The sequence below is a fragment of the Morchella importuna genome (assembly GCF_003444635.1).
Source record: "Morchella importuna strain M04M26 chromosome Unknown Morimp01GS023, whole genome shotgun sequence".
NCBI lineage: Eukaryota > Fungi > Ascomycota > Pezizomycetes > Pezizales > Morchellaceae > Morchella > Morchella importuna.
In genome coordinates, this window is record NW_025763420.1 from 309,578 (window position 1) to 332,367 (window position 22,790).

The 22,790-nt window shown below is 47.5% G+C and overlaps 4 protein-coding genes across 4 annotated transcripts; 2 read left to right on the forward strand and 2 right to left on the reverse strand.

Annotated features, from left to right (window-relative positions):
* Positions 1-73: 73 nt before the first annotated feature.
* LAJ45_07298 (uncharacterized protein) lies at positions 74-2,261 on the forward strand (the record flags this gene model as incomplete). Its single annotated transcript, XM_046116856.1, has 3 exons — positions 74-760; positions 912-1,032; positions 1,093-2,261. 3 exons carry the CDS (start codon positions 74-76, stop codon positions 2,259-2,261), a joined length of 1,977 nt encoding a protein of 658 aa, XP_045969891.1.
* Positions 2,262-6,205: 3,944 nt separating this feature from the next.
* LAJ45_07299 (uncharacterized protein) lies at positions 6,206-7,892 on the reverse strand (the record flags this gene model as incomplete). The annotated part of the gene is made up of 5 exons (XM_046116857.1): positions 6,206-6,313; positions 6,450-6,689; positions 6,999-7,396; positions 7,528-7,748; positions 7,834-7,892. 5 exons carry the CDS (start codon positions 7,890-7,892, stop codon positions 6,206-6,208), a joined length of 1,026 nt encoding a protein of 341 aa, XP_045969892.1.
* A 1,885-nt stretch (positions 7,893-9,777) lies between these two features.
* Positions 9,778-13,027, reverse strand: LAJ45_07300 (uncharacterized protein; the record flags this gene model as incomplete). Its single annotated transcript, XM_046116858.1, has 8 exons — positions 9,778-11,208; positions 11,282-11,750; positions 11,814-12,057; positions 12,116-12,232; positions 12,298-12,354; positions 12,422-12,544; positions 12,617-12,901; positions 12,955-13,027. 8 exons carry the CDS (start codon positions 13,025-13,027, stop codon positions 9,778-9,780), a joined length of 2,799 nt encoding a protein of 932 aa, XP_045969893.1.
* Positions 13,028-17,249: 4,222 nt separating this feature from the next.
* Positions 17,250-18,241, forward strand: LAJ45_07301 (uncharacterized protein; the record flags this gene model as incomplete). Its single annotated transcript, XM_046116859.1, has 2 exons — positions 17,250-17,718; positions 17,775-18,241. The coding sequence occupies 2 exons, from the start codon at positions 17,250-17,252 to the stop codon at positions 18,239-18,241; spliced, it is 936 nt and encodes a 311-aa protein (XP_045969894.1).
* Positions 18,242-22,790: the final 4,549 nt, after the last annotated feature.

Genomic DNA, 22,790 nt, shown 5'->3' on the forward strand with positions numbered 1-22,790 from the left:
ACAGCTTGATCTTGGTCCAAAGAACACCATCTATTAACAAAGGATACACGAATCGGTTCTTTAGATATTCGAGATGATCATGGTGGAATACGATTCCCACAACGCCCATAGACCCACCCACCACCACTCTCACTCATACTCTCATTCTCAGAGCAGCGTTCGTGGTTCTCCACTACTCCAACATCTAGAACACCCCTCAGCGCACTCGACACCCTCACCTCCGTATCGGTATGCTCCCCTCCCTATGCAGCAACAGCAGCAGCAACAGCAGCAGGCTCCCGCTCCCGCTCGATCAACACCTACATCGTATCCATCGCCTTCCTCTTACCCTTCGCCTTCAATGTCCGCATACCAATACCCCCCACAACCAGGACCAAGGGGATCTCCTTACTCTCAACCTCAACAATTGCCTTCGTTCAACCTTCCCCCAATACGTCTGAACCCACCAGCTACTTCTCAGCCTCTTCCACCGCCCCCGTCACAGGCGTCACTTGGCTCTCCTTTGATGGGCTCGCCGCTACCACAGCCGTCTCCTCAACCCATTTCGTACTATGCTCAACTCCCTCAACATGGTGGACTTCCTCCTCCAGCTATGGCTCATCCTAGCCATATCACCTCTTCTCCTATAAATCAAACGCTTAGGTATCCGCTACCAGCCGTAGGAAATAACGAGCGTATCATGTCCGGTGGGAGACATAAGAAGGAAATTAAAAGGAGGACGAAAACAGGTTGTTTGACTTGCAGGAAACGGAGAATAAAGGTACGCACAAATCAATTTTCGCATATTATTATTATATTATTCAATATTTGCTCGGGTAAACTCCGGAACAAGCAGTTACCCTATCCATAACTACCAAAGAGTTCTCAATGAAACATTTTACTTACGTGAACTTTTTGATATTGCCCCACAGTGTGACGAAGCACACCCATCGTGCAAGAATTGTGCAAAAAGCAAGAGAGACTGCTTGGGTTATGATCCCATCTTTAAAGCCCAACCGGGACCTGCAGCTATTCAGCCTGCTCCCAGCACAGGTTCACACCCCCGTTTGATCGCTTCAGCGTATTCAATGTCTTACCTTGCGGATTCATCAGTAGGTGGCCAAAGTTACTCTCAGACCATTTCCACAGGAAGTTCACCGGCATCTTCCTGCGAGACATATGATTACCAATCAATCGACCCGAGTCTTGACGCGTCTGTTAACCCTCAGATTCCCATTGCTGCAACTATATTGGAACCCCAAACATACAGGCCGGAATTGAAGAGGAGGCTAGATAGGGGAAGCCCGTTTTCTTCAGCATCTGACACAACTAGAGTTACACCTATTCCAAGGTCAGCAACACCTGGGCTGTCCAAGTTGCAAGATAACCAAGGTGGAAGTGCAGCGAAAAGGATCAAGATCGATGACTTGTTGTCAGTATCTTCATCATCACAGCCTCTCACACCGCCTTCAAGTGAAATTGCATCCTATGCTTCACCATCGACATCTGTTGAGGGCATGAAGCAACTTTATAGGACACGCTTTGCACCTGGATTGGATAATTTTCTGGAAACTGCATGGTTTGGGAATAGCGGCTTATCTAGGATATTGGGAGATGTTCCACTATTGGAGGTTATGGCCGAGATTTTCGAACGCTTGAAGGCTCGAGGTGGTTTGTTTGTCGAAGAGGAGGATCCGTCCATTAGAAGGAAAGGGAAGCATTCTAGTCTTCTGTGGGCAGCTGTGAAGATGTGTTATGGAACTAGTATTCCGGCTTCCGACAATACCCAGGATGAGGATGAGGAGGATAATAGTTCTAGGGACGACGAAGGCACGGAGACTTTGCGAAGGATCCATACTGTGGAAGCTCTATTGACTGGTCAACATCTTGAGAAGGCATCTATACCTTCCGATGATAGTGAATCAAATGCGGCAATGTTTTGGAAGTTACTAGGGAAAATTGCTGCTGCAAAAGGACATGATGCAGAGAGCATCAAGGAGATTGATGCTATCCTCGATGACTGTGGTCAATATATCGACAACAAAGAGAACAGAAAACTTCTCTATAAGATTGCTGAATATAGACACGTCAAAAGCCGTCGTTATGATCCAACCGAGCCCTCGTCTGTATCTGAGGATTCGAGGATCTTTTCGAATAAGCTGAAGATGTACATTGAGAATGTCATCAACACCCAGACAGAGGCTTCCCTCAATCGCCGGATTGCAGCTCGTGCCGAGCTTTTGTGGATGGATGCTATGAGGGAGACACCTCTTTATTGTTAAAGACCAAGTACGAGTTTGACGCAAACGAATTTGCTTTTTTTTGATATACGACATTTTCCTTATGGGGTCGATTAGACGGATGGGTTCAACAAAAGGTCTAAATTCATTGCATCATATCACGATACGACCGTTTCACGAATGCGACGCAACAAATTTTTTTATAAAAAAGACCCCGGTGGATGAATTCTGCCAGCATTGTTTTCTTTCTGGGTAAGGGACATATATGAGTTGGGTGGTCTGCGTTTTGATTCCTTTATACCATTTCTTACTTACTTTCGTTTCATTGTTATTATTACCATCGTGCTCTGCTTTGGTATACAAGTGTATATCATCAGTGGTTGTGCAATTTGGGGTTCATTCGCTTAAACTTTTATTTGTTTTTTTTAGTCGTTAAACTTTTGGGAGTGGGACTCGGTTTTTATTTCCTTTTTTCCTCCCTTGATTTTTGTTAAGACGGTTTTTCCGGCGTGTCGGTTTTTGTGGTTTTTTTTTTTTTTTTACAAAAAATCCTTTAAGTACTCTATTTTAGTCTTGTGAGCAGAGGAGTATCTTTCTTGTTTTTATTTTGGGGCATTTGCCCTGCCCTCCATGGGTTCCGTCTTGTTTATTGCATGCATCATAGCTTACTGTGTTTATTCCTATTTTTGTTGATCTCTTTTTTTTTTGTTTGGTGGGATGGTTTTATCTATAGACGGGGAACATCATTTTTCTTTTTGGATTTATATGGACTTTTCATTTCTTCACTCGCTTTTTACTTTTCTTACATCATGTTTTATTCTATATATCATTTGGGAAGACCCACGAATTGTCGAGTCACACCATATAGCAAAAGTTACCAAGGGTGGAGAGAGACGGGGGAGGGGAGGCCTAGGAGGGAGAGAGCGGTGTCAAACGAAGGCGGGGAAAAGAAATAGAAAAAAAACCCCATATGTACCTACATGTTCTGGCCGGGGTCTAGTTTTTTAGGGAAACTCGTTTTTTTCTTGGTTCTGTATCTCGTAGCTACTACTATATGTATGCACGGTGACCGTGTTTCTCGCTCTACCTACCTCCCTGATCTCTCGTCCTTTTGCTTTTTGCAACTCGTGGAGAATGCGGGGTTTTTTTTCTTATGGCGGGGGAACAAAAAAGAATTCTAATTACATCATCGTCAATGGTTCTGCCTACTTACTCGCCGTTTCGTGTTCTCCCATGGTCCATGGCACCCCTAGCTAGCAGCAGCCCAGCTTGACTTCTCATATGTGATGCTGTTGTTTTTGTACGAATATCAGTTATGCACGGTGTGTATGTGTGTGTGCTTGCGTATGGTGTGTATGGGGTGGGCGTGTTTATTTTTACGACCTCTCAGCACCCCTGCGTTCTAGTATTTACTCTAAATATCCTCCTGCCTACATACATGGCCAACCTCTCGCTCCAGAAATCAAGCAACCCGCGATAGAGTGCATAGCGGTGATGGTGCCCAGCTATTCATCATGTAGCTAGCTAAACACATAGCTATCATATGGAGACGAGCCGGAGCTCCTCTAGATATCTCCTCTCCCCATATGTCACCATAGCTCTAGCTAGGTAGCTATTACCGTAGGTAGGCCTTAATATTTACCAAGTAACTTAGTAGATCGTCATCCTCCCCATAACAGCCCTACTATCATATCATCTGTCCGATGCGCAACATACACACACACACACACACCCTTCCATCCCCCTCTGTGTCTGGTCTCTGGTCTCTGTCCCTCCTACCTCCCCTTCTTCTTTCGCCGGTCCGTCAGTCAGTCTAGAAGGCACCCTGCACAAATAGGCGAGCTCCTCCCCTCCATCCTCTTCCCAGGAACCCGGGAGGGTCCTGTGATGTGATTTCTCGAACGCCCATCATTTCCACAGCTGGGTGGTGGTACTCGGTTATGTTAATACTCTAGAGTATGAACCCCCATCCCCCCCTCCACCTCCACCCTCCACCGGCCCCAGCACGGTCCAACTCAAGGACAAGCAAGACAAGACAAGACAAGAGGGATGGAAACTCGTCTCCGATCGATCAGAGCACACACCCATGTCTGTCCCTGCCTCTCACCTTCGTTTACATACATACATACAAGCAAGCAAGTAGTGTAAAGTACCTAGGTGGGTACATGTAGGTAGGGTAGATGGGTGAGGTACTCTATCTCACACACTCACACTCGCACTCCCACAAAAAAAAAAAGGGAAAAAAAGAAAATGCAAATTACGGCACGCCGGGACGTTCGCCATTCCGGTACACTAACGAGAGCACTGAGTTCTTTTTTGGCGAGGGTCGGTGGGTAGGGGAGGGCGGTGGAGACGAGATGTAGAGGGGGGGCTAAAAGACCGGATGAAAAAGGAATGGGGATTTTGTTTTTGGTCAGGGTCTTCTTTTTTTTTTTTTTGTTTTGTTTTGGGGGGCGGACAGTTGATGAGTAAGAATGGAAGGGGGGACGGACATCTATCTCGCTTAGCTTAGGGATAAATTGAGGCTATGGGGGAGATGGTCCGGAGGGATAAGGCACAGTTGACTTTGACTTGGGATGTGGATGTGGATGTGGATGTATCATATCATAGTAGAACACTGTATTTACTTGATGGATGGATGGCTGACTGACATGACAGATACAGGAGACATTGACAAGGTGTGAATTAAACGTAAAGTAAAATAATAAGGAGGGCTTTATTTCACATCGCGTCCAGGGTACACAGTTAATACCCAGATCTGATGGTGTATTTCTACTTGTAACTTCTACTCTACGAGGATAACTAGGGGGTCATCTTGTTCGGCGGCTTCTTCGCACTGTTCTTTTGGCTCTACCGTTTCCTCACAGCTACCTTTGCTAGCTAGCGGTGGGGGGACTCGACTCCACCTTGCTCCACTTTGCTCCACTCCACTGCGTTCCTTGGACTGACTCCACTACCTACATACCTAGTAATACATGACAGACACCCCACCACTGACCGACGACCGACGATGTCTTTCCTTCGGCAGCACGAGAATCCCGCTCCCGCTCGGAGCAGCACCACATACATACCGCCGCCGCCATCGTCGTCGACAGGGAAGTCGATGCTGTCGTTAGCTCGTCGGTGGGTTATTTAGTGTCAGTCAGCCTGACTGTCTGTCTGTCTACTCCATAGGGCAGGTATGTAGAGTAGAGCAGGTAAGATTATTGTAGAAGTATGGGAGGAGTCCTATTGGCCATAGAAACCCTGTTTCTAGACCCCTGTTTCTACAATAAATCTACCTCTCGCTCTGTATGTACTCAGAGTATGTGGAGAGGTACTTTCGAGTCGTAGAGATATCGATGCCATGCACTGTAGTCGGAACCATTCGGTGGGGGTAGTTCGTGTCCTGGCTGGCTGGCTGGCTGGCTGGCTAGGTAGCTGGCCAACCAACCAATTCTAGCTGGCCATCGATGTCTCGGGTAATAATTCTGTTTTGCTTCTTCCTTCCTTGAGGATGTATGTATGTATGTATGTATGTAGGTACACGGACGGGCACCGAGGAAGGGCAGTGCACTGAATCAGAATGTAGGTACTCTCTACATTTGGGTGCAACATACATGTATATTTACTATTACTATCGCGGGGGGGGGGGGGGGGGGTGAGGGCAGAAGATGGATGTATGGTCTAGCATTCTTCTGTTGGTACTTGGTCTACATCCATGTACATGTATTGGCCCGTTCGTTCTCTCTCTACTTCTATGGATTATCTAAGCGGGTATCTGAAGGACATACATGTTCATAGCTACTGGTTACTGTATCTGGGCAAGGCAAGAAAGAGAAGAAGAAAAAGAAGAAGAAGGAGACATTTAAACTTCTACTGCGGTAAGGCTCGGGGAGTTTCATGTGGGACAGGGAAGAGGAGCTGTCTGTGTTCGCTAGCTAGCTAGCTAGCTCTCTACTAAGCTGTGTATGTAGCTGGCCAGCCAGGCGGTAGGCTGTCAGACCTCAGGTAAAAGAAAGCCCTGCCTGCTCAGGTACAAGCGACTTGAGCTCGCCTATAGTGCAAGCCATCCGCAGATTGTCGATACACCAGCATTCCATAGCTGTCTGAGTCTATTTCCCATTCGTCCGTCACGTCGTCAGGGACCATTCCTCAAGAATCTCAAAGAAAGAAAGCAAAGAAAAGGGGGACAAAAAAAAAACAGGATCTAGGAAAGGAAAGGAACAGCTTGAATACATGTATACACACCTCGTATGTATGCGTTCCCATGTGCGGGACGAGCATGACGTGATCATTCGCCATGAGACCCGGATGAACCTCTGGCTCGTTCTCAAAGACATCGAGCCCGACGCTGCGGACTTTGCCCGAGTCGAGGGCCTTGACGAGCGCGTCCTCGTCAATGACGGCGCCCCGGGCAGTGTTGACTATCACGACACCATCTTTCATCTTTGCAAACTCGGCCGTGGAGATGATGTGGTGGGTATGTTTCTGTGTGCTTCGTCAGCTATGTATGATCTTGGAATGTTCTCCTCTTATGGTGCATGCATGGAAGCCCGAAGCTGCATAGAAGCTGGAAAAAAAAAGAGAGAAAAATGAGACCTTGCTCGTATCTCATAATATGCAGCCTTTTTTTTTTTTTTTTTTTTCCTACCTGCCGCTGCATAATCGCATAATCGCATAATCCACAACCACAATCACAAGCCAATCCAATCCCGAGCATCCAAAAGCGAAAAAGGCGAAAGAAAGCAAGGGAAGAAAGAAAAGAAAAGAAAGAAGAAAAAAGAAAAAACAACTCACATTCAACGGCAAATTCAAGCTGATGACATCCGCCCTCGCCAGCAGCTCGTCAAAGCCCACATACGCCGCCCCGGCCTCCAGGCTCTCCGGCAGCCTCGTGCGATTATGATAAATCACCTTCATCCCGAACGCATCCGTCCTGCGCTTCAGCGTGCGCCCGATGCCGCCCATGCCCAAGATGCCGAGGATCTTGCCCTGGGGATCGTGGCCGAGTGGGGCGCCGCCCTTCCACTCGCCGCGCCGGAGCCCGGCCATCCCGCAGTTGAAGCCGCGCAGCGCACCGATAATCAGGAACATGTTTACGTCGGCCGTGGCGTCATCGGGCGCCGTTGGCACGTTGGACACGCGGATGGAGCGCGCGCTGCAGGCGTGTACGTCGATCTGGTCGTACCCAGCTCCTGGGGGGTTGATTAGAAGAGGAACATACTCAAGGGGCCCGCCCGCCCTCTGAAAAAAACGATCATTGGCCTGTGTGTGGATGGATGGAGGGGTGGGCTGGGTGGATGGGTGGGTGGGCTGGGTGTCTTACCAACATGGCAAATAAACTTGAGAGATCGCGGGAGAGCTTCGAGAAGCTCAGCGTCGATCCGGCCAGTGATTGAGACCGAGGGCAGGTTTCGGTAGACAGCGTAGATGCCCTCGAACGCGCCTGTGCCGGCCTCCTGGAGGAAGTCGGCCCTGTTGGTCGCCTTGACGTGGACTGTTTCCACGACGCCGTCCTCCTCGAGCGACTTCCATGCGTCGTGAGCGCTGCCACAAAAAACACATTAAACAGCTGCCATCAGCCAAGACAATCTGCGCAGGGGCAGGGTACAGAGCAGTGGGTGAGGCTTACTGGTCGATTTCGCCAATGAGGAGGACCTTCTTGATCGTCTGTTCCGGCGAGGGGCCCATGATTATCCGTCGGTCCGCTTTTTGGGGCGGGGTAAACAAAAAACGGGGCGCGGTGGTGGGGAGGGAAGGGGGGGTCGTGTTTTTCTTGTTGGTGGGGTTGGTGTCAAGGGGGCAATCACAGAGGGAACGCCTTTTTTTTTTTTTTTTTAACCGGAAGAATCCCAACAACAACAACAAACAAACAAGAAGGGAAAAAAGGTTCGTGTGGTTTTAAGCAGAGCGAGCAATTCAACATTGATATAACAGCTGTCTGCCCCGCCCCGCCCCCCGGCTACAGATCGGATATGGGATTGTTGCCGGATTATTTGTTAGCGAGAGGCATACATACATCCCCACACAGATACATACAGTACTGTGAGCAGTCTACATAATAATCAGTCTACATATGAACATCCTGTTCTTGAGAGAGAGATCTGGGCTAGGCAATACATAGAGAAAGGCTTGTGAAACAAAAACTATATCCGAAACGTTTAGCTTTTTAATTAACACGGGGATAAGGCGAGGCCAGGAAAAAAAAAAGCGAGAGAAGAATACGAGGGCCTCGATATATACACAAATAAGGGAGGTGCGATCGATAACTGCCCCCATCGGAGATGGAATTAAGTGTAATGGAGATAGATAGAATAGAGGGGTTATGGTTCTTCCTGTAGCTACGCCGGTGTCTCGCATCATGTAGTCCGAGGCGGGGGGGGCTGTTCCTGCTGATCTTTGGCTATTTTGTAGGCTATGGATATCTAGTAGTAGCTTATGAGACTTACCCTAGGAAACTATGCTGTACTACGGAAAACCGGGGTTTAATTAAACACAAAAGGGTTATTGATCACCAAGACCTTCAAGGGCCGTAGTAAAAGTGATGTCAATCACGAAGTGTCATTCACTTAGCAACCAATGCGAGTGATTTTACATGATTCTATTTCTATTCGTATTTATTTATTTATTGTGATTCTTAGTACAGCAACAGCTGACTATCAGTTTATTCATAAAGTGCGCTTCAAGAGTATATAATCATGGGGACGAGAGAATGAAATGAAAAAAAGATCATTGAACATCTGCATTGAATAACATAAGCCAGCGGAGAAAAAAGATGAATATATTCACTTCAAACGTGAGAGCAAAGAATTCGAGGCCGGGAGCTTCCTTATTGCGAAGCTTCCTGGGTTAAGATTGTTTACCTCTTACTTTTACAAGTCTAAAACAATCGTGTCTTCTTGGTAATACATATGGTTACTGTGTCGTTTACAAATATCCAATTACGTATGTCACTACCTTATATTGTGCATCAACCCAAATAATGGGCGATGTTATTACAATTCCCATTATTTATACTGTCGTCATACACTCGTTAAACATGAAATAGTCAAAAACCCAAATCCCCCAGACCCCTCCGGAGCTGATAATGACGACCACCCAAAGGAGAGAAAAGACCATAGTTATGGAGTACAGACACCCCAAAGCACCTAGCTACTATAGACTCGAGCATAGAACAATCACGCAGTATAAATGAAACACAAAAACCGTCAAGAGAGAAAAAGCTTCAAGTATTTCACTAACTAACACCTCGACGAGGCCATGGGCCCTAAGGGGATTCCGGAGAAAAACCAACATTATTACTTCCTCCAAAATGCCACCACCGTTACCATATCTCATTAACTCATTCTGCCCTAAAGATTGGCACCTGTAAGTTATTCCACCAAAACACCAGTACCATCACCATCCTCTATTGACTCGTCCTGCCCTGAAGGTTGGCACCCATAAGTCATCCCATTGATCCAATCCGCCCGGAAACAAACAAAAAGCAAAGAAAAGGAGTGAAGGGCATAATCATCTTGTATCCAGATACCAGAGATTAAGCGCCCACTCTTGAGTTTGACGGACCTCGAAGCTGCTAACCGCACTGGAGCCGATGTTGCTCCTCGTAGTATCGTTTATACTCCTTCTCATGTTCTTGCTCATCTTCGTCAGAAGCAACTAGGTCTTCTGCATCGTACAGGTGAGCATATGACATCCGAGCAGCACTTTCTTTGCGAAAATTGGCACTCGTCTCGCTGACGATGCCCTGCTTGACTTCGGCGGCCCGGAGATAGTAAGAAACGTGTCCCATCTCAGACGGTACATAGTCATTTGTTGCATTTGCTCTTTGATCCCTACGAAACAAGGGTTTGTTTCCACCAAAAGTGAGTTTGGTTTTCTTTGAGTCATCTTCGGACTCTTCCTCATCTCCAAAGAGGTCGACCAGGTTCCGGAACGAATCTGGCCTCTCGACAACGCTCACAATGCTTGTGTGACGAGAAGTCCATGTCAACTTGTCTATAAGGGGATCTCCTGAGCTTCCGATACCAAGGTGATGCAATTCTTGGCGCAGAACTTTGATTGCCTCTGTCTTCGAGACAACACTAGTGGTGCTGATTGTGCTTATGGCACTGATGCGACGTTCGACCACTGGGGTTTCTACTAGAGAGAGATCGAAGTTGTTCTCGCTACCAGAGGTAGGTGATCCTAGCACCTTGCAGCCATCGAAATCGTTGCTGCAGTCAGATGGGCCACACTCGGAGCCGTCTGGAGTGCCGCTGTCGGGATGAGCTGCGTCGAAAATCATTTTGTCTTCAAACATCGTAGTGAAAGCTTGCTTAAAGTCTTGTTGATCACGATGCATTTTGACGTATTCGTCTACATCCGCTTTGTGCACATTCTCTTCTTCAGCGATGCTGTCAGAATCCCCTTGGGCCATACTATCTCCTACGATGACGCTGTCAGAATCCTTTATTTCAGAATTACCACAAGTAGAGTGCTCTTCATAAACCCCCTCTTCCGGGATTTCCTCTTCTTCAAGCTGTTCCTCTTCAGAGCCATCGTGGAGACTGTCCTCTTCAACGATTTCTCCTGTGGTTTCTTCGGACTCGTAGATTTCGTATCCCAAGCTCTCGTCTCCCCACATGTTATTGTTGAAGAGATAAAGGCTTTCCTCGGTTTCTTCCTTCAAGTCGAGTTGTCTCCTCCGGAAGCGAATCTCTTTCGTCAGGAATTCGTAGTTGGACTTGTTATATGGGGGAGTTCGAGGGCGGAGATACTCTTCGGGGGGCTTCTTTCCCCCAAAGAGTGCTAAGAGCTTAGGGTTGTCCTCGGGAGTGTCTGCATCTGCAGCGATACCGTCCCCATTTCGGGAAAGACCGGCGACTCTACGCGCGTTGGTAATGCTGGTACCGATAGCTGCTCTGATGAGTGTAGGTGTCGAAGGGGATGCATCCTCGGAGGAAGTAAAGCCAATGTCGTCCTCTTCATGCCCGATGGATATTGTTGAAGACAGAAATGTCCTGACCTATGTGGTCAAAGAGTTTCCAGTATCAGTAAAGGTTTGCGCTCATTCTGTTAAGACTTGGGGTTATACATACCGATGAAGCTACATCCACAATTGGGGAAAGGAAATCACTCAGACGTTCCTTGCCTTTTCTCTTTAGTTTCTTAGGGATCGGAGTATATACTTCATAATCACCTGGCCTGATTTGGGCTGCTTCAATGTCTCTGAGGGTTTCGTGGTAATCTCCCACTTCAGTCCCAATGCCATTCCTGAGCACTTTATGGTAATCGTCGATGTCACTGGAAGAATAATCCTCCCCAGTGTGGATATCGTTGATTGTATCAAGTTCTTCGTACATCTCTGTCGTAATTTCTTGTTTGACAGTAGCTATACCTTCGCCGTCTGGGGCGCCTGGATAACTGATCGGCCTCGATCTGGGACGTAGTTCCTCTGCATCATATAGGAGGGATGGTGGAAGGGTAAATGATTTCGATCTGGGACGTGTGAATTGATCCGCAACATATACGGGGCATGGTGGAAGGAGAACCGATTGTGGACGCTCCCTAGAAAGTCCTAGTTAGAAATTGTGGACCAATAATAAAGTGCACAGGAGATAGGTAACTTACTCTTCATCAGCAAGCCCTATCTGAACATTCCTGATCCGCTCCATTTCAGTTGCATAGTCAAGTTCAGTTTCGGATGATATTGTTCCCTCCCGGACACTCGCTTCATCGATAGTGATGATAAATTCAGCTACAGGTATGCCATGAGTCTGGTCATCATGTGGCTCTTCGGGCCTAGGATCTTTGCGTCTGGAGCCAATGCAAGAAAAGAATCCTTTGACTGCTCCGAAAATGTAACCCAGGATACCTGGATTCTCTACTAGCCGTTAGTAAAAATTCTCTGTTATGTAAGATAGCTCACTTACTGTCCGCAATTGCATAAGCAGCGAGTTGGATACCGATATCAGGTGTAGCAACCCGATGAGGGGAAACCGCGGAATTAACTCTTGTCAGAGCCTGCTGAGGAACATCGAGAGTAAAGACTGTTTTTTTTTTTACCAACGTTAGCTTTATATACCAAAAGTCGAACAGAGAGAGTTTGTCTCACCTCCAGATAAAGCATTGCTTCTCGAATGCGAGAAGTTCCCAGAGTGACGGGAAAGATCTGGGATTATATATTAGCTCAGAACAATTCATGTTAGCAGGAATCAGAGGCTAGGTGTTGTTATTACCTTCAGATGCCTGACCAAAGTCAGACATCGACCACGTATTTGAATGGTGGTATGGGCGTGTAGGAGTAGGGGAATAAATGTTGGCAATACCATTACGGTACACCGGCGATGGCTGTTGGACAACTATTAAATGTCAGGAACGGGTTAGTCATTTTCCCAAAAAGTTGAGATGCCGAGAGAAATCAGTAAACCTACAGCCTGTTCTTGCTGTGTGGAAAGCGTCCGCCTCATTGTTGCCAGCATCGACCTTAAGATTTTCGATGTCGACAACAAAATCAGAGGCAGCAGACGCTGAGCCACGACTTACCGTAGTACCTCGAAGACTGTTTCTGGTACTGTGGTTATGCCATATCCCCTCTCCTGGATCGTCAGGATCAAAGTTGCGGGGGCTGCCACTGGTGTCAGGTGAGACTGGATAAGTCCCCGGCATGCCTCCCCCAGAAAAGCCAGCAACAGAGCCACAGGTAATCGCTTTTCCGACTACAGATCAGTGTTAGTTGACAGCATCACAATGGGGAAAGCGGCACACTTACAGGACCATGGCTGGCCCTCATTATTGTCGGAATTGCCAGACCATCTGGCCCGATTTGATGAGGAACTCTCCATTCGCTCTACAGAGAAATGATGTCAGCAACTGGATCATCACTTTCAAAGAATCTCACGACCAATGTGATGGAAACTACACCTACGTGTGAAGCTGGAAAGGTATCACGGAGAAAGTCTCGCCGTTTACAGAGAATTGGAATTCTTTTTTCTGACAAAAGAAAAAGCTCAAACGAAAGTATTCCCCGATGGGGGTCAAATGTTGTAAGGAATGCAATGGAGCGGTGTCGGTGTGTGGTCAATAGACCTGTAATCATTGATGGTGGGGAAAAAGAAGGAAGGAAGAGAAGAGGGAAGAAGCAAGGGATGGAGGGGGGGTGGAGGATTGCTAAGAGTAAGTGAGCATGGGATTGGGCGATGGTTAAGGGCTGATGGATGGACAAGAACGATGGCTAACAATTTAGCAGGGGGCTCTTGGGGGCTCTTGATGTCTCGAAACCAACACTACATTGAAATTCGCTGACTCAATCAACTACACAGAGTCACGAGATGGCAAATATATTTATCTAGCAATTCTTTTCAAGCACCACAGAATAAGGAGCAGAGCTTCCTGAAAAACATGGACAGCTCGAGCCTATGTACCTATCTATATGTCATTTCATCCACTGACATTTCTACCAGAAGCTAAATGGGCTTTAGATGTTGCAACACACGAACCAAGATGAAATGACCTCATAGGCAGTACACCTTAGGGGCTCAAATATCTCAATATCCGGAGAAGAAAAACAGGGAAGCGGTCGAGGTCTGTCGTAACGTTTACCTCTTAGAAGAAATATCCTCCTTCTAATTCAGCTGCTTAATCCTTCTGCGTTGCCCATTTACCTCCACGTACCTGCCTTACGTACCTCCCTCCCCACCTTATACACCGATTTATCAACCTCATTTGAGAAAATGGCCGCAGCATTGAATGTATTACACACCCAGAAATTTTCGATCAGACCAATGGGCAGATCCTACTAGCAGCCACAAGAGACCAACGTTAACCATAACATATGTATCTTTCAGATGATCTGACAAGCAGGAAGGATGTGAAATCATGATCTAAGGTACAGGTATCTCACGCTCTGGATGCCCAACGATCAGCCTACAGCCCACACGAGTGTCATGAGCGTGCCCCACCCTCCAAGTTGATCCAACGCAAGTTGTGCAGCACTCTGATGGCATAGCTATCTGGAGGAGTTGAAACTCTGAATGCGTTCCACCTCGCAGGTGTCTCTTGCTGTTGGTAGTTGATGATTGATAACTCACTAATCGTTTGCAAGACGATTGTTGTTGTTGGCGGTAAGGCAGCTTAAGGAGATTCCGAAAGCCCAGATCAAACAGAGCCCAAAGAGACAAAACGGGGTTACTCCAAACTCCCAACCATCATCTTTGTGGGAGAGGACTCACCATAGTATTTTACACCTTAGCGTGTATTTAATCGAGTGATGTTTCATGTCTGAACCTACACTTGAACTTACGTCTACGAAATTCGAAAGGAATGAAGAATATGGATAGTGGAAGTTGTACTAACTGCCTTAAATATGGCTATGTACCCTGATACTATCTAAAGGTACGTATCGAACCCGCCTCAAGTCATGATCGCAATCAACCTCGTGCCCAGACCGGTGTTGAGCTCCTCTGCACGAAGTACGCTGCTCTCGATATGAGGGCTTGGAACGAGCGTACTCTGGATATCTCTCGAGCTATTTAACCGGTGCCTGCATATCTAGATACCATTACCACCTTCACCAAGCCCCAGAACGGTCACGATAGAGAGAAATCCGATGCCGAGGCCTTGAAACAAACCAAACGAGTAGAAAGAAGAGCAGGGCTATTTCCATGACCATATGAGTAAATGTTTACAACTATGCTCTATCTGGACTAGAGGACGAGCATTCTCCTTCCATCTTTACTTCAGGACATCAGCATATGATTCGCCTGCGACCAAGATCGCGTATCAGACTGTGTTGAGGCCTAAATTTTCCGCCGCCAAAACACACTCGAACCAGCTCAACGTACACCCCGCTACCAAAAAAAAAAAAAAAAAAAAAAAAAGGGAAAAAAACAAGGCACAAATGATGACGTAGGCGTCATGACCGATTGCAGATTGCAGAGGTTGCAGGGATTGTAGATTGCAGATTGCAGAGTCATGGTAGTGTAGGGGAAAGTGGTAAGTAACTGTCAAATCTTCGCTGAGCTGGTGGTAGTGGTGCCTGGAGGTGTTTTGGGGCTTGAGGTGTATCGAGCGACGTACTAGTTCCAGCCCCGCCATTGCAGTGGATAGGGAGCCCCCACTTTTCAACGGGCAAGAAAGAAGAAAAAGACACATACCCACTAACCCACCACCTGCCACCCACCACCCAGAAAATTGTAACAGACAAGCAAGAGTGCTTAGTCAGTAACAACACCCCTATAATCCCCTTTCGATCTCCCTTTCCCCTTAGCTCCTTCATGCCTACATCAACGCTCTATACCATTTGTCTCCACTCTTACATGCACGTCCGGGCTGGTCGTATATTCGTATATTCTGTCTTTACATGGAGAAACAAGGTAACCTTCGGTACGTCTTCTTCTCTGCAGGCCCGTAGAGTAATTTGCGAGTATGGTCTTTGGGTCGAGGTCATAGAGAGAGTGAGCTGCCTGTAGCAATTATCGCTCCATCGAAAAGGCCTACGTCCCTCCATCTCTACGAGAGTTTCCAATACGCTTCCGGAAAAACCCGAGGCCGCTGATGAAGGCGCAATTCGCGATGCTTCCCGGGACGATACTTCTCGGGGCGATTCTTCTCGAGAAATGTCCATGGTATATATATACTCGTGGTTGTTTGCACACCGAACCTTAAGGCGAATCGAAGGTGGGCTTACTTTGGTGTAGCTTTAGGCTCTTATGGAGTTCTAAGGCCAAACTTGTTGGGGGTCTTGACTATAATGTACAATGGCGGGGGTTGGCAATAAAGAAAATTTGCAGTTTTTTTCTCCTTTGGTATGATTGGTTGGCTGCTATAACACGCTAGGCCTAGGCAGAACAGTTTGAATGGTCGATCGAGTGATAACCTGTGACTACATGTCACAGCGACGTCTTTTTCGTATAACTTGGATTCAACCCCCCGCAGCCCAAAAGCTTGAGCCCGAGTACTATCTTATTCATAACTAGAACTTCAGAGCCGATAACCCCACAAGTAGGTGTATTAATATGGCGACGTTAAAAAACCAACCGTAATCGAAATCCTCGGCACCTAGGATATGTATCGGTTCTAACCAAGCTGCTGGGTTCGACTTCGGATCTCTAAATATTGACACTGCTATGGACGATGCGGCGCAGGCCAGTTGACTGGCTTAGTTACACTGTGTTAAAGGACAGATCACAGCGAGCACTGTGTCCTCATTAGGTAGGTTTTGTCTTCGGCTATTTCTTTTGTGTCCTGCTTCCTTTTCTTCTTTTCATCATCATAATAATCATTTAAGCTAATCTTACTTACATAAACTGAGCTTGAGCCTTTTTCCTACGATTCGCGTAGGACCTAAAATATATACTGAGTTTCTGGTTCCAAAACGGACAATCAGCATCATCCCAGGCAGTTCAGATGAGGTTGCTGCTCACTTGGTCATTTCCCATCTCTTTAAGTTCAAGGTAGATAATCTTAGCCAAGGCTAGACCAATAAAAGATTGAGAGTCGTGCTAATTTCTGGCTGTAGTCGAGTTGAAAATCCAGCAAAACGCACCTGATTGATCATCTGGTTGGCCACCGAGGACACCTGGTTGGCCACCGAGGACACCAGGTTAGAGGTCTCGACGACGTTGAATTTGAGGTTTCCGGGTATCTGCAGCCAAGGCTCGCTTAAAAGCTTGTACGGGAAGCGTCGATCAGGGGGGGTGGAGAGTATATGCACGGGACTGGGAATTCAAGGCTGGAGGAGCTTGAATTACGGGTTTATATGGGCCTAGAGGGCTGTTGAGGAGGCTTGGGGAGTCTTTTGATTATTTATAAAGACACCTTGGTGGTTGGGTTGTGACCTCAAGCACGGATTCGGATTCGCCTCATGCACACCAATCCTGCCCTAGACACAAAGGACGACAGCCAGAAAGAGATATAACACAACACCACACTCAGAACACATCTCGACACCACGACATCACCACAACCCACACACAGAACACAGAACACCCACCTCAATTGGCATCACACCCCTCTACTCACACCCCGAGACACCCTCTCCCAACGCGTCCCAGCACAGCACCCACAATGTCCTCTCCCGCCTCCTCCAGCTCCTTCTCTGCCCTCTCCTCACCCATGGACTCCCCCACGGCCGCCTCTCACCCTCCACACACACCCAACAAACGTCATCCATCCGCTGGTTTCTCGGACCACTCCCCACTCCTCGCGCACCACCACTCGCCCTCGCACCTCACACACCTCTCTGACATCTCATCCGACACCTCCGGCTCCGTGCCCGGCTCGCCCAGTGACGACGACTTTGACCACGCCGAACAGGTCACAGTGTGCAGATGGGACGGCTGTGACTGCGACCTCGGCGACATGGACGCCCTCGTTAAGCACATCCACGACTTGCACATTGGCAGTCGCCGCGCAAAGTATGCCTGCGAGTGGGACGACTGCACGCGAAAGGGCATGGCGCACGCGAGCGGGTATGCGCTGAGAGCACATATGCGGAGCCACACGAAAGAGAAGCCGTTCTACTGCACCTTGCCCGGTAAGTCCCCGCCACCCGGTAGCTATCTGCTGGCCGCGTACTAACAGAACGAGCAGAATGTGACCGCAGCTTCACGCGCTCCGACGCCCTCGCCAAGCACATGCGCACTGTGCACGAGACGGAGGCCTTGCGACCCAGCGACCCAATCCCCAAGTCCCACCCGAACCACCCTCACAACCACCGCCGGGATGCTGCGCGTGTGCCGTCAACAAGCCCCAGCGCGAGTGAAGACGGGTCTGCCGGCGCCGAGAAGAATCCCTGGTACCAGCCCGAGGACGGGTTCGATCACGATGAGGACACGCGGCCGCCGCGCGAGCTGATGCGCCTGTTGAAGCGGAAACTTGCATGGGCGGAGCAGAGCCGTGAGGAGCTAAAGGGCACGCTAGAAGGCTTGGAAAAACGGAGGAGGAGAGGGTGGGTGAGGAAGGAGGTGCTGCTGGATAGGGTTATTGAGTGTGAGATAGGGGTGGAGGAGGCGAAGGAATTGAATTTGGACTTGGGTGTGCCGGGGGAGGAGCAGTAGTGGGTTCTTTTCTTTTCCTTTTCGCTTTTTTGTTAGGCCTTTTTTTCGTTCTATATTTTGTGCCAATTGCTGTCTTCCTGTTGGCTCGAGCTTGAAATTAACGGTGTAATGATCGAGTATCTTGCTTCGTTTTCATTTTTTCTTTCTTTCCGTCTGTGGATCCGGTTGGGGCATACATGTGCATAATTGGGGTGGAGGGGAGGGAAAGGGATGGAGAAGGTATAGATATATAGGGTCGGGATAAATAGATCTTTGTGCTTCTTCCGCCCCTAGTCCTTAGTCCTTCTATTTAACGCCTTCAGAGCTAGGAGCGTGCGGTTAGTGTGTGGCTATGTGCTGTGATTGGTACAAGTCCTCCTGCTTCCACCCCGGAAAGCAAAAAAATAGGATAGGCCCAAACCGGTGCCGACGCTGACACCTGAGGACAGTGAAGAGTGAGGTGTTTGACAGGACAGAGAGAAGTACCCTTGGCATAGGTCCGGAATTTTGCGTCGCAGTAGAAACCCATTAAATTTCACGGTCGAGTCCTAAGGAAGAAGAAACCTTGATCATTGACCCCGGAACTATATGGCGCCGTCCGTGTTGGCATGGAATCGTAGGACCTGTCGATAAACCTGTCTCTCCTGAGTCCTGGTGTCCTAATATAGTGCGTTATCGCTATGGTATGTGATTAGGTTGTAAAGTGGAGTCAGATGTGTAGTAAAGTGTATTGTATGGGCTGGAAAGTGGATGTGCCGGGTCGTAAAATCATTGGGTGGGGGTAGGCAAAACGATTATTACCATGGTTTCAACCCTTCTATTTGGTGAGAAAGTGGATGTGTTTTTTTCTTCTTGTTTGTTTAATTCATTAATTAAAGTGGATGTGTGGTAAAGTGTATGGGTTAGGGGGTGGATGTGGATGGGTTGGAAAGTCATTGGGTTGGAAGGTAGGTAAAATGGTCATTACCATGCCCAGTTTCAAGGCTGCTCCTTGATGTAGTGTCGTTCAGAGGCCACGGTTACAGCTGGTACCTACTTGGATCATGGTGCTAGCGGTACGTAGACTGATCACCACCCGCCGTAATTGATGAAGACAAAGACCAGAGCCAGCGGGAGGAAGGGGGGGTGGGGCGGCGGTTAACGTTGGGCCGGCTCTTTCTCAAAACATATTGTCGATATCTTGTGGGGTATGTATGTATGGTGAGATTTTCAGGCTTATTGTTTAAATTCTTAAACCCACTGTTGTATAAAGAGCGCATAGCGTGTGATTTTCCTCTGCTCAATGGGGCGGTGGCGGCGGCGGCATGGTGATGGGCACGAGCCGGCTTAAGTTCTCATGGTTACACCTAAAATAGACCTCTATTTATTGATTGATTTTTGATTGATTGCTTCACTAATTGTGGAAATAGACTCTAAGTACTGTGTCTGAATACAGAATTGAATTCCTTTCTAGAAAAGCTTCATCGGTCACCAAGCTGGGTTCGCCATTTCCCGGGGACAGCAGTGATCCTATCACAGGTCCGTACTCAGTACCATAGTTAGACCCGTGACCTCTGATACTGGCAGTGCTATCAAAGTCGGGTTGGACAGTGTTCTGTCTTGGTATTTTGTTTTTCTTCAATTGGCTTTTTCTGCCCTCTTACGTTCATCGTGACTAGCATGCCATATATCTCGCATGTGCTGCTCACCGGTATACGTAATAGTACAGAGTGGTACACGAGCAGATGTATGCCCCATAGTATGGGCGGGCCATTGTTCCTCCATGACATAAGAGAGGAATAACGAATCAGGAGGAGCGGAGAAGTTGATGACCGGGCCTAATGCAAGAAGAGCGACTGACGCGAAACCGGTCGGAGAGGTGGTGGTCACAATGGCTCTAATACGAGTAAAAATGCATCAATTAGCACATTTCCCACAAGAATGTTTGGGAAAAGGCACATGGAAATGTGCTTACAAGGGTACGTCTGTTAGAAATGTGCACTTTATTCCTTTTACATCCCTTTTACTGTGGCATTTCCTGTGACGTTTCCCACTGTAGACCCCGGGATCCAATTTATGTCCATTTACTGTCCCTTTTGGGCCCATTTACTGTCCCTTTTGAATTCATTTGCTGTCAATTTTTGCTAGATCCCTTTTCGATCCCCTTTCGATCCTTTTCGACCCCTTTTCGATTCCTTTATCCTCCCTTTTCAGTCCCTTTAACATTTTTTGAAAAAATTACCACATATATTCCTAGGTCTATGGGTGTTCTAAAACTGTCATCTGCATCAATTCAGCTAATATACATGTAGTTGATATAGTCCTAGCTATGTCAGCCTAAGGTAAGAAGTTCAACCTTATCTAGATAAGATGTAGATAGACATCCATGTATTTTTTCGGTTTTTTTTTTGACAAAATTCGGTTGAGGAAATGGGATAATTAATGTAAATTGGATGTAAATGCGTTCCATTGCACTTAAAACCATATCCAAGTCGCAGTCAACCAAAGCATCCCAAAAAGGGGCTAGCCAATACCGAGTGATAATACATGCATGAAACAGGCGCACTCGCTACTCACTTATAGATTAGATCATAGACGGTGTATGCTCTTCATAGTAGTAAAATAAAAACCGCGCGGAGTGTAGTAGGAGGCAGCTGTCGGCTGGAGGCAGTGGTGTTGTGATGGAGCCTTTTTGCCCTTGACCGATAGGTTTTGGTATAGACCAGCACTACCATCTCTGTAGAGCCTCGGTATCTCCCATGGAGATATTCGGGCGATTGTATGCTGGACCTCACTACCAGCCATAAGAGAAATATCACTTCCACTTCCATTTCCACCACGCCCAAGCCATAATTAACATCATAATCCATCACTCGGCTCACCCGAGATTACCCATCTCCTGCCCTTTTCTCCTTCTCCTCGGTCCCATCCATCAACCGATCGACGGGCAACGCACTAAGTAAATGCAGAAAAGAAAGGAAAAAAATAAAATAAAAACGAATAGGGAAAGTACAACAAATTCATATTCCATCACTCGGCCTGAAGTCACCACTTTATAGTTGGGTCCGCCAAGAAACTTTTCGAGTCTATCAAGGCGCACCCCCCGGCCCCGCCCCCCCCCCCCCCCCCCGATGTCCCGATAGGTGAAAGAACTTGGGACAGGTTGGGGCAGACTTTTGGAGTAATCCGCCGCATAACACTGTGTACGTGCCAACCCGAGTTGCTGCGCTCGATTCACTTGCGTCCTCTATAAAACCCAGACTCTGTTCCCAGTACGTCCTCCAAAACCATATATCAGTAGAGATACATTAATTCGACTTCAATTTATCTATCTATCAACCTACAACATGCCAGCTACGGTATCGAATAATTCTCGTCAGCTCGTCGCATACCTTAAGTGTCTTTGGAAAGGCTCTGTTCCTCCACCAGCTTGGCAGGCTGCTGGCATTAATACAGCTATTGCCCTGCACGAATCACCACCACACTCTTACCCCGGCCCCTCAAACAACTCTATCTCCGGAAAACCTTCGCCGGATTAATTTCTCCACCGCGATTTTTGTCCATAGCCCGATTCTCACTCTGGGCACCAACTTCAGTTGGAGAATGAGCTTCTCGAAAACCCACCTTGTGTCAGCTGTAACGGACTCGGAGAGAGCCCTGGATGAAGGGAAGTAAAAGATTCCTGCTGAACTTAAATCGTAAGATCGTAAGTCATGACACCTAGTGCCATTTGAATTTCATTTGCGGGAGGCAGGCTTGATCTAGTATTGAAGGTTGATTTGCATACAGAGATTGCGTTTTGACGCTCAGTGGTGCTGCCACAGGAAGATGGCTGGAGGGGGGGGGCTGTTTTTTTATATTATTGGCATAAATACACTCTACTCACTCTTGAAAATATCCATTTTTGACTAGAAATAAGAATTCTATACTCTTTATTCCTAGATCCTACGCTTCGCGGATTCGGTATTTCTACTGTGCACTGGAACGCTCAGAACTCCGTCCGGGCCCTGTAGCAAGCACCTTTGCACTCCTGATTTGGTACCCATGTTCAGTGCATATGTCGGTGTTCGAAGATTTGGCACATAGCGGGTCTTTATCCCCTCGTGTCTTTTCACGACCGGACGCTTTCATTCGGCAGTAAATCTAACCCCCACTTGGTGAACCTCATTTTGCTGTGAAGTCACCTTCCGTGACCTATCCTGGTGTTTTCATAGTCTGTAGGTAGCTAGATTTCTTGAATATGTCGCCGTGGGCCTAATATGGATCTGTTTTTGCTGCAACGAATGAAGAGATATTGCCAGCAACATTAGTAACACCGTACCACTCTCACCACTCTAGTGGCGTGGTACATATTTCCTGTGAAGAAAGCTACTTACTGAAATCTTCTTTGTCTGGGTCCTTTTACCCCCGGCCCTCTGTTGGGGGTAAGTCCACAGATCAGACTGGTCACCACATAATATTAAGGCTTTCGTTCTACAGCTAGTTTCATTACACACCCGAATACTGACCAACCAGAATCATAGGAAGTGTTCTGGGCACGAGACAGGTATTTACAGTGACTGGAAGACCTATGGAAATGAGTGTGCAAGCA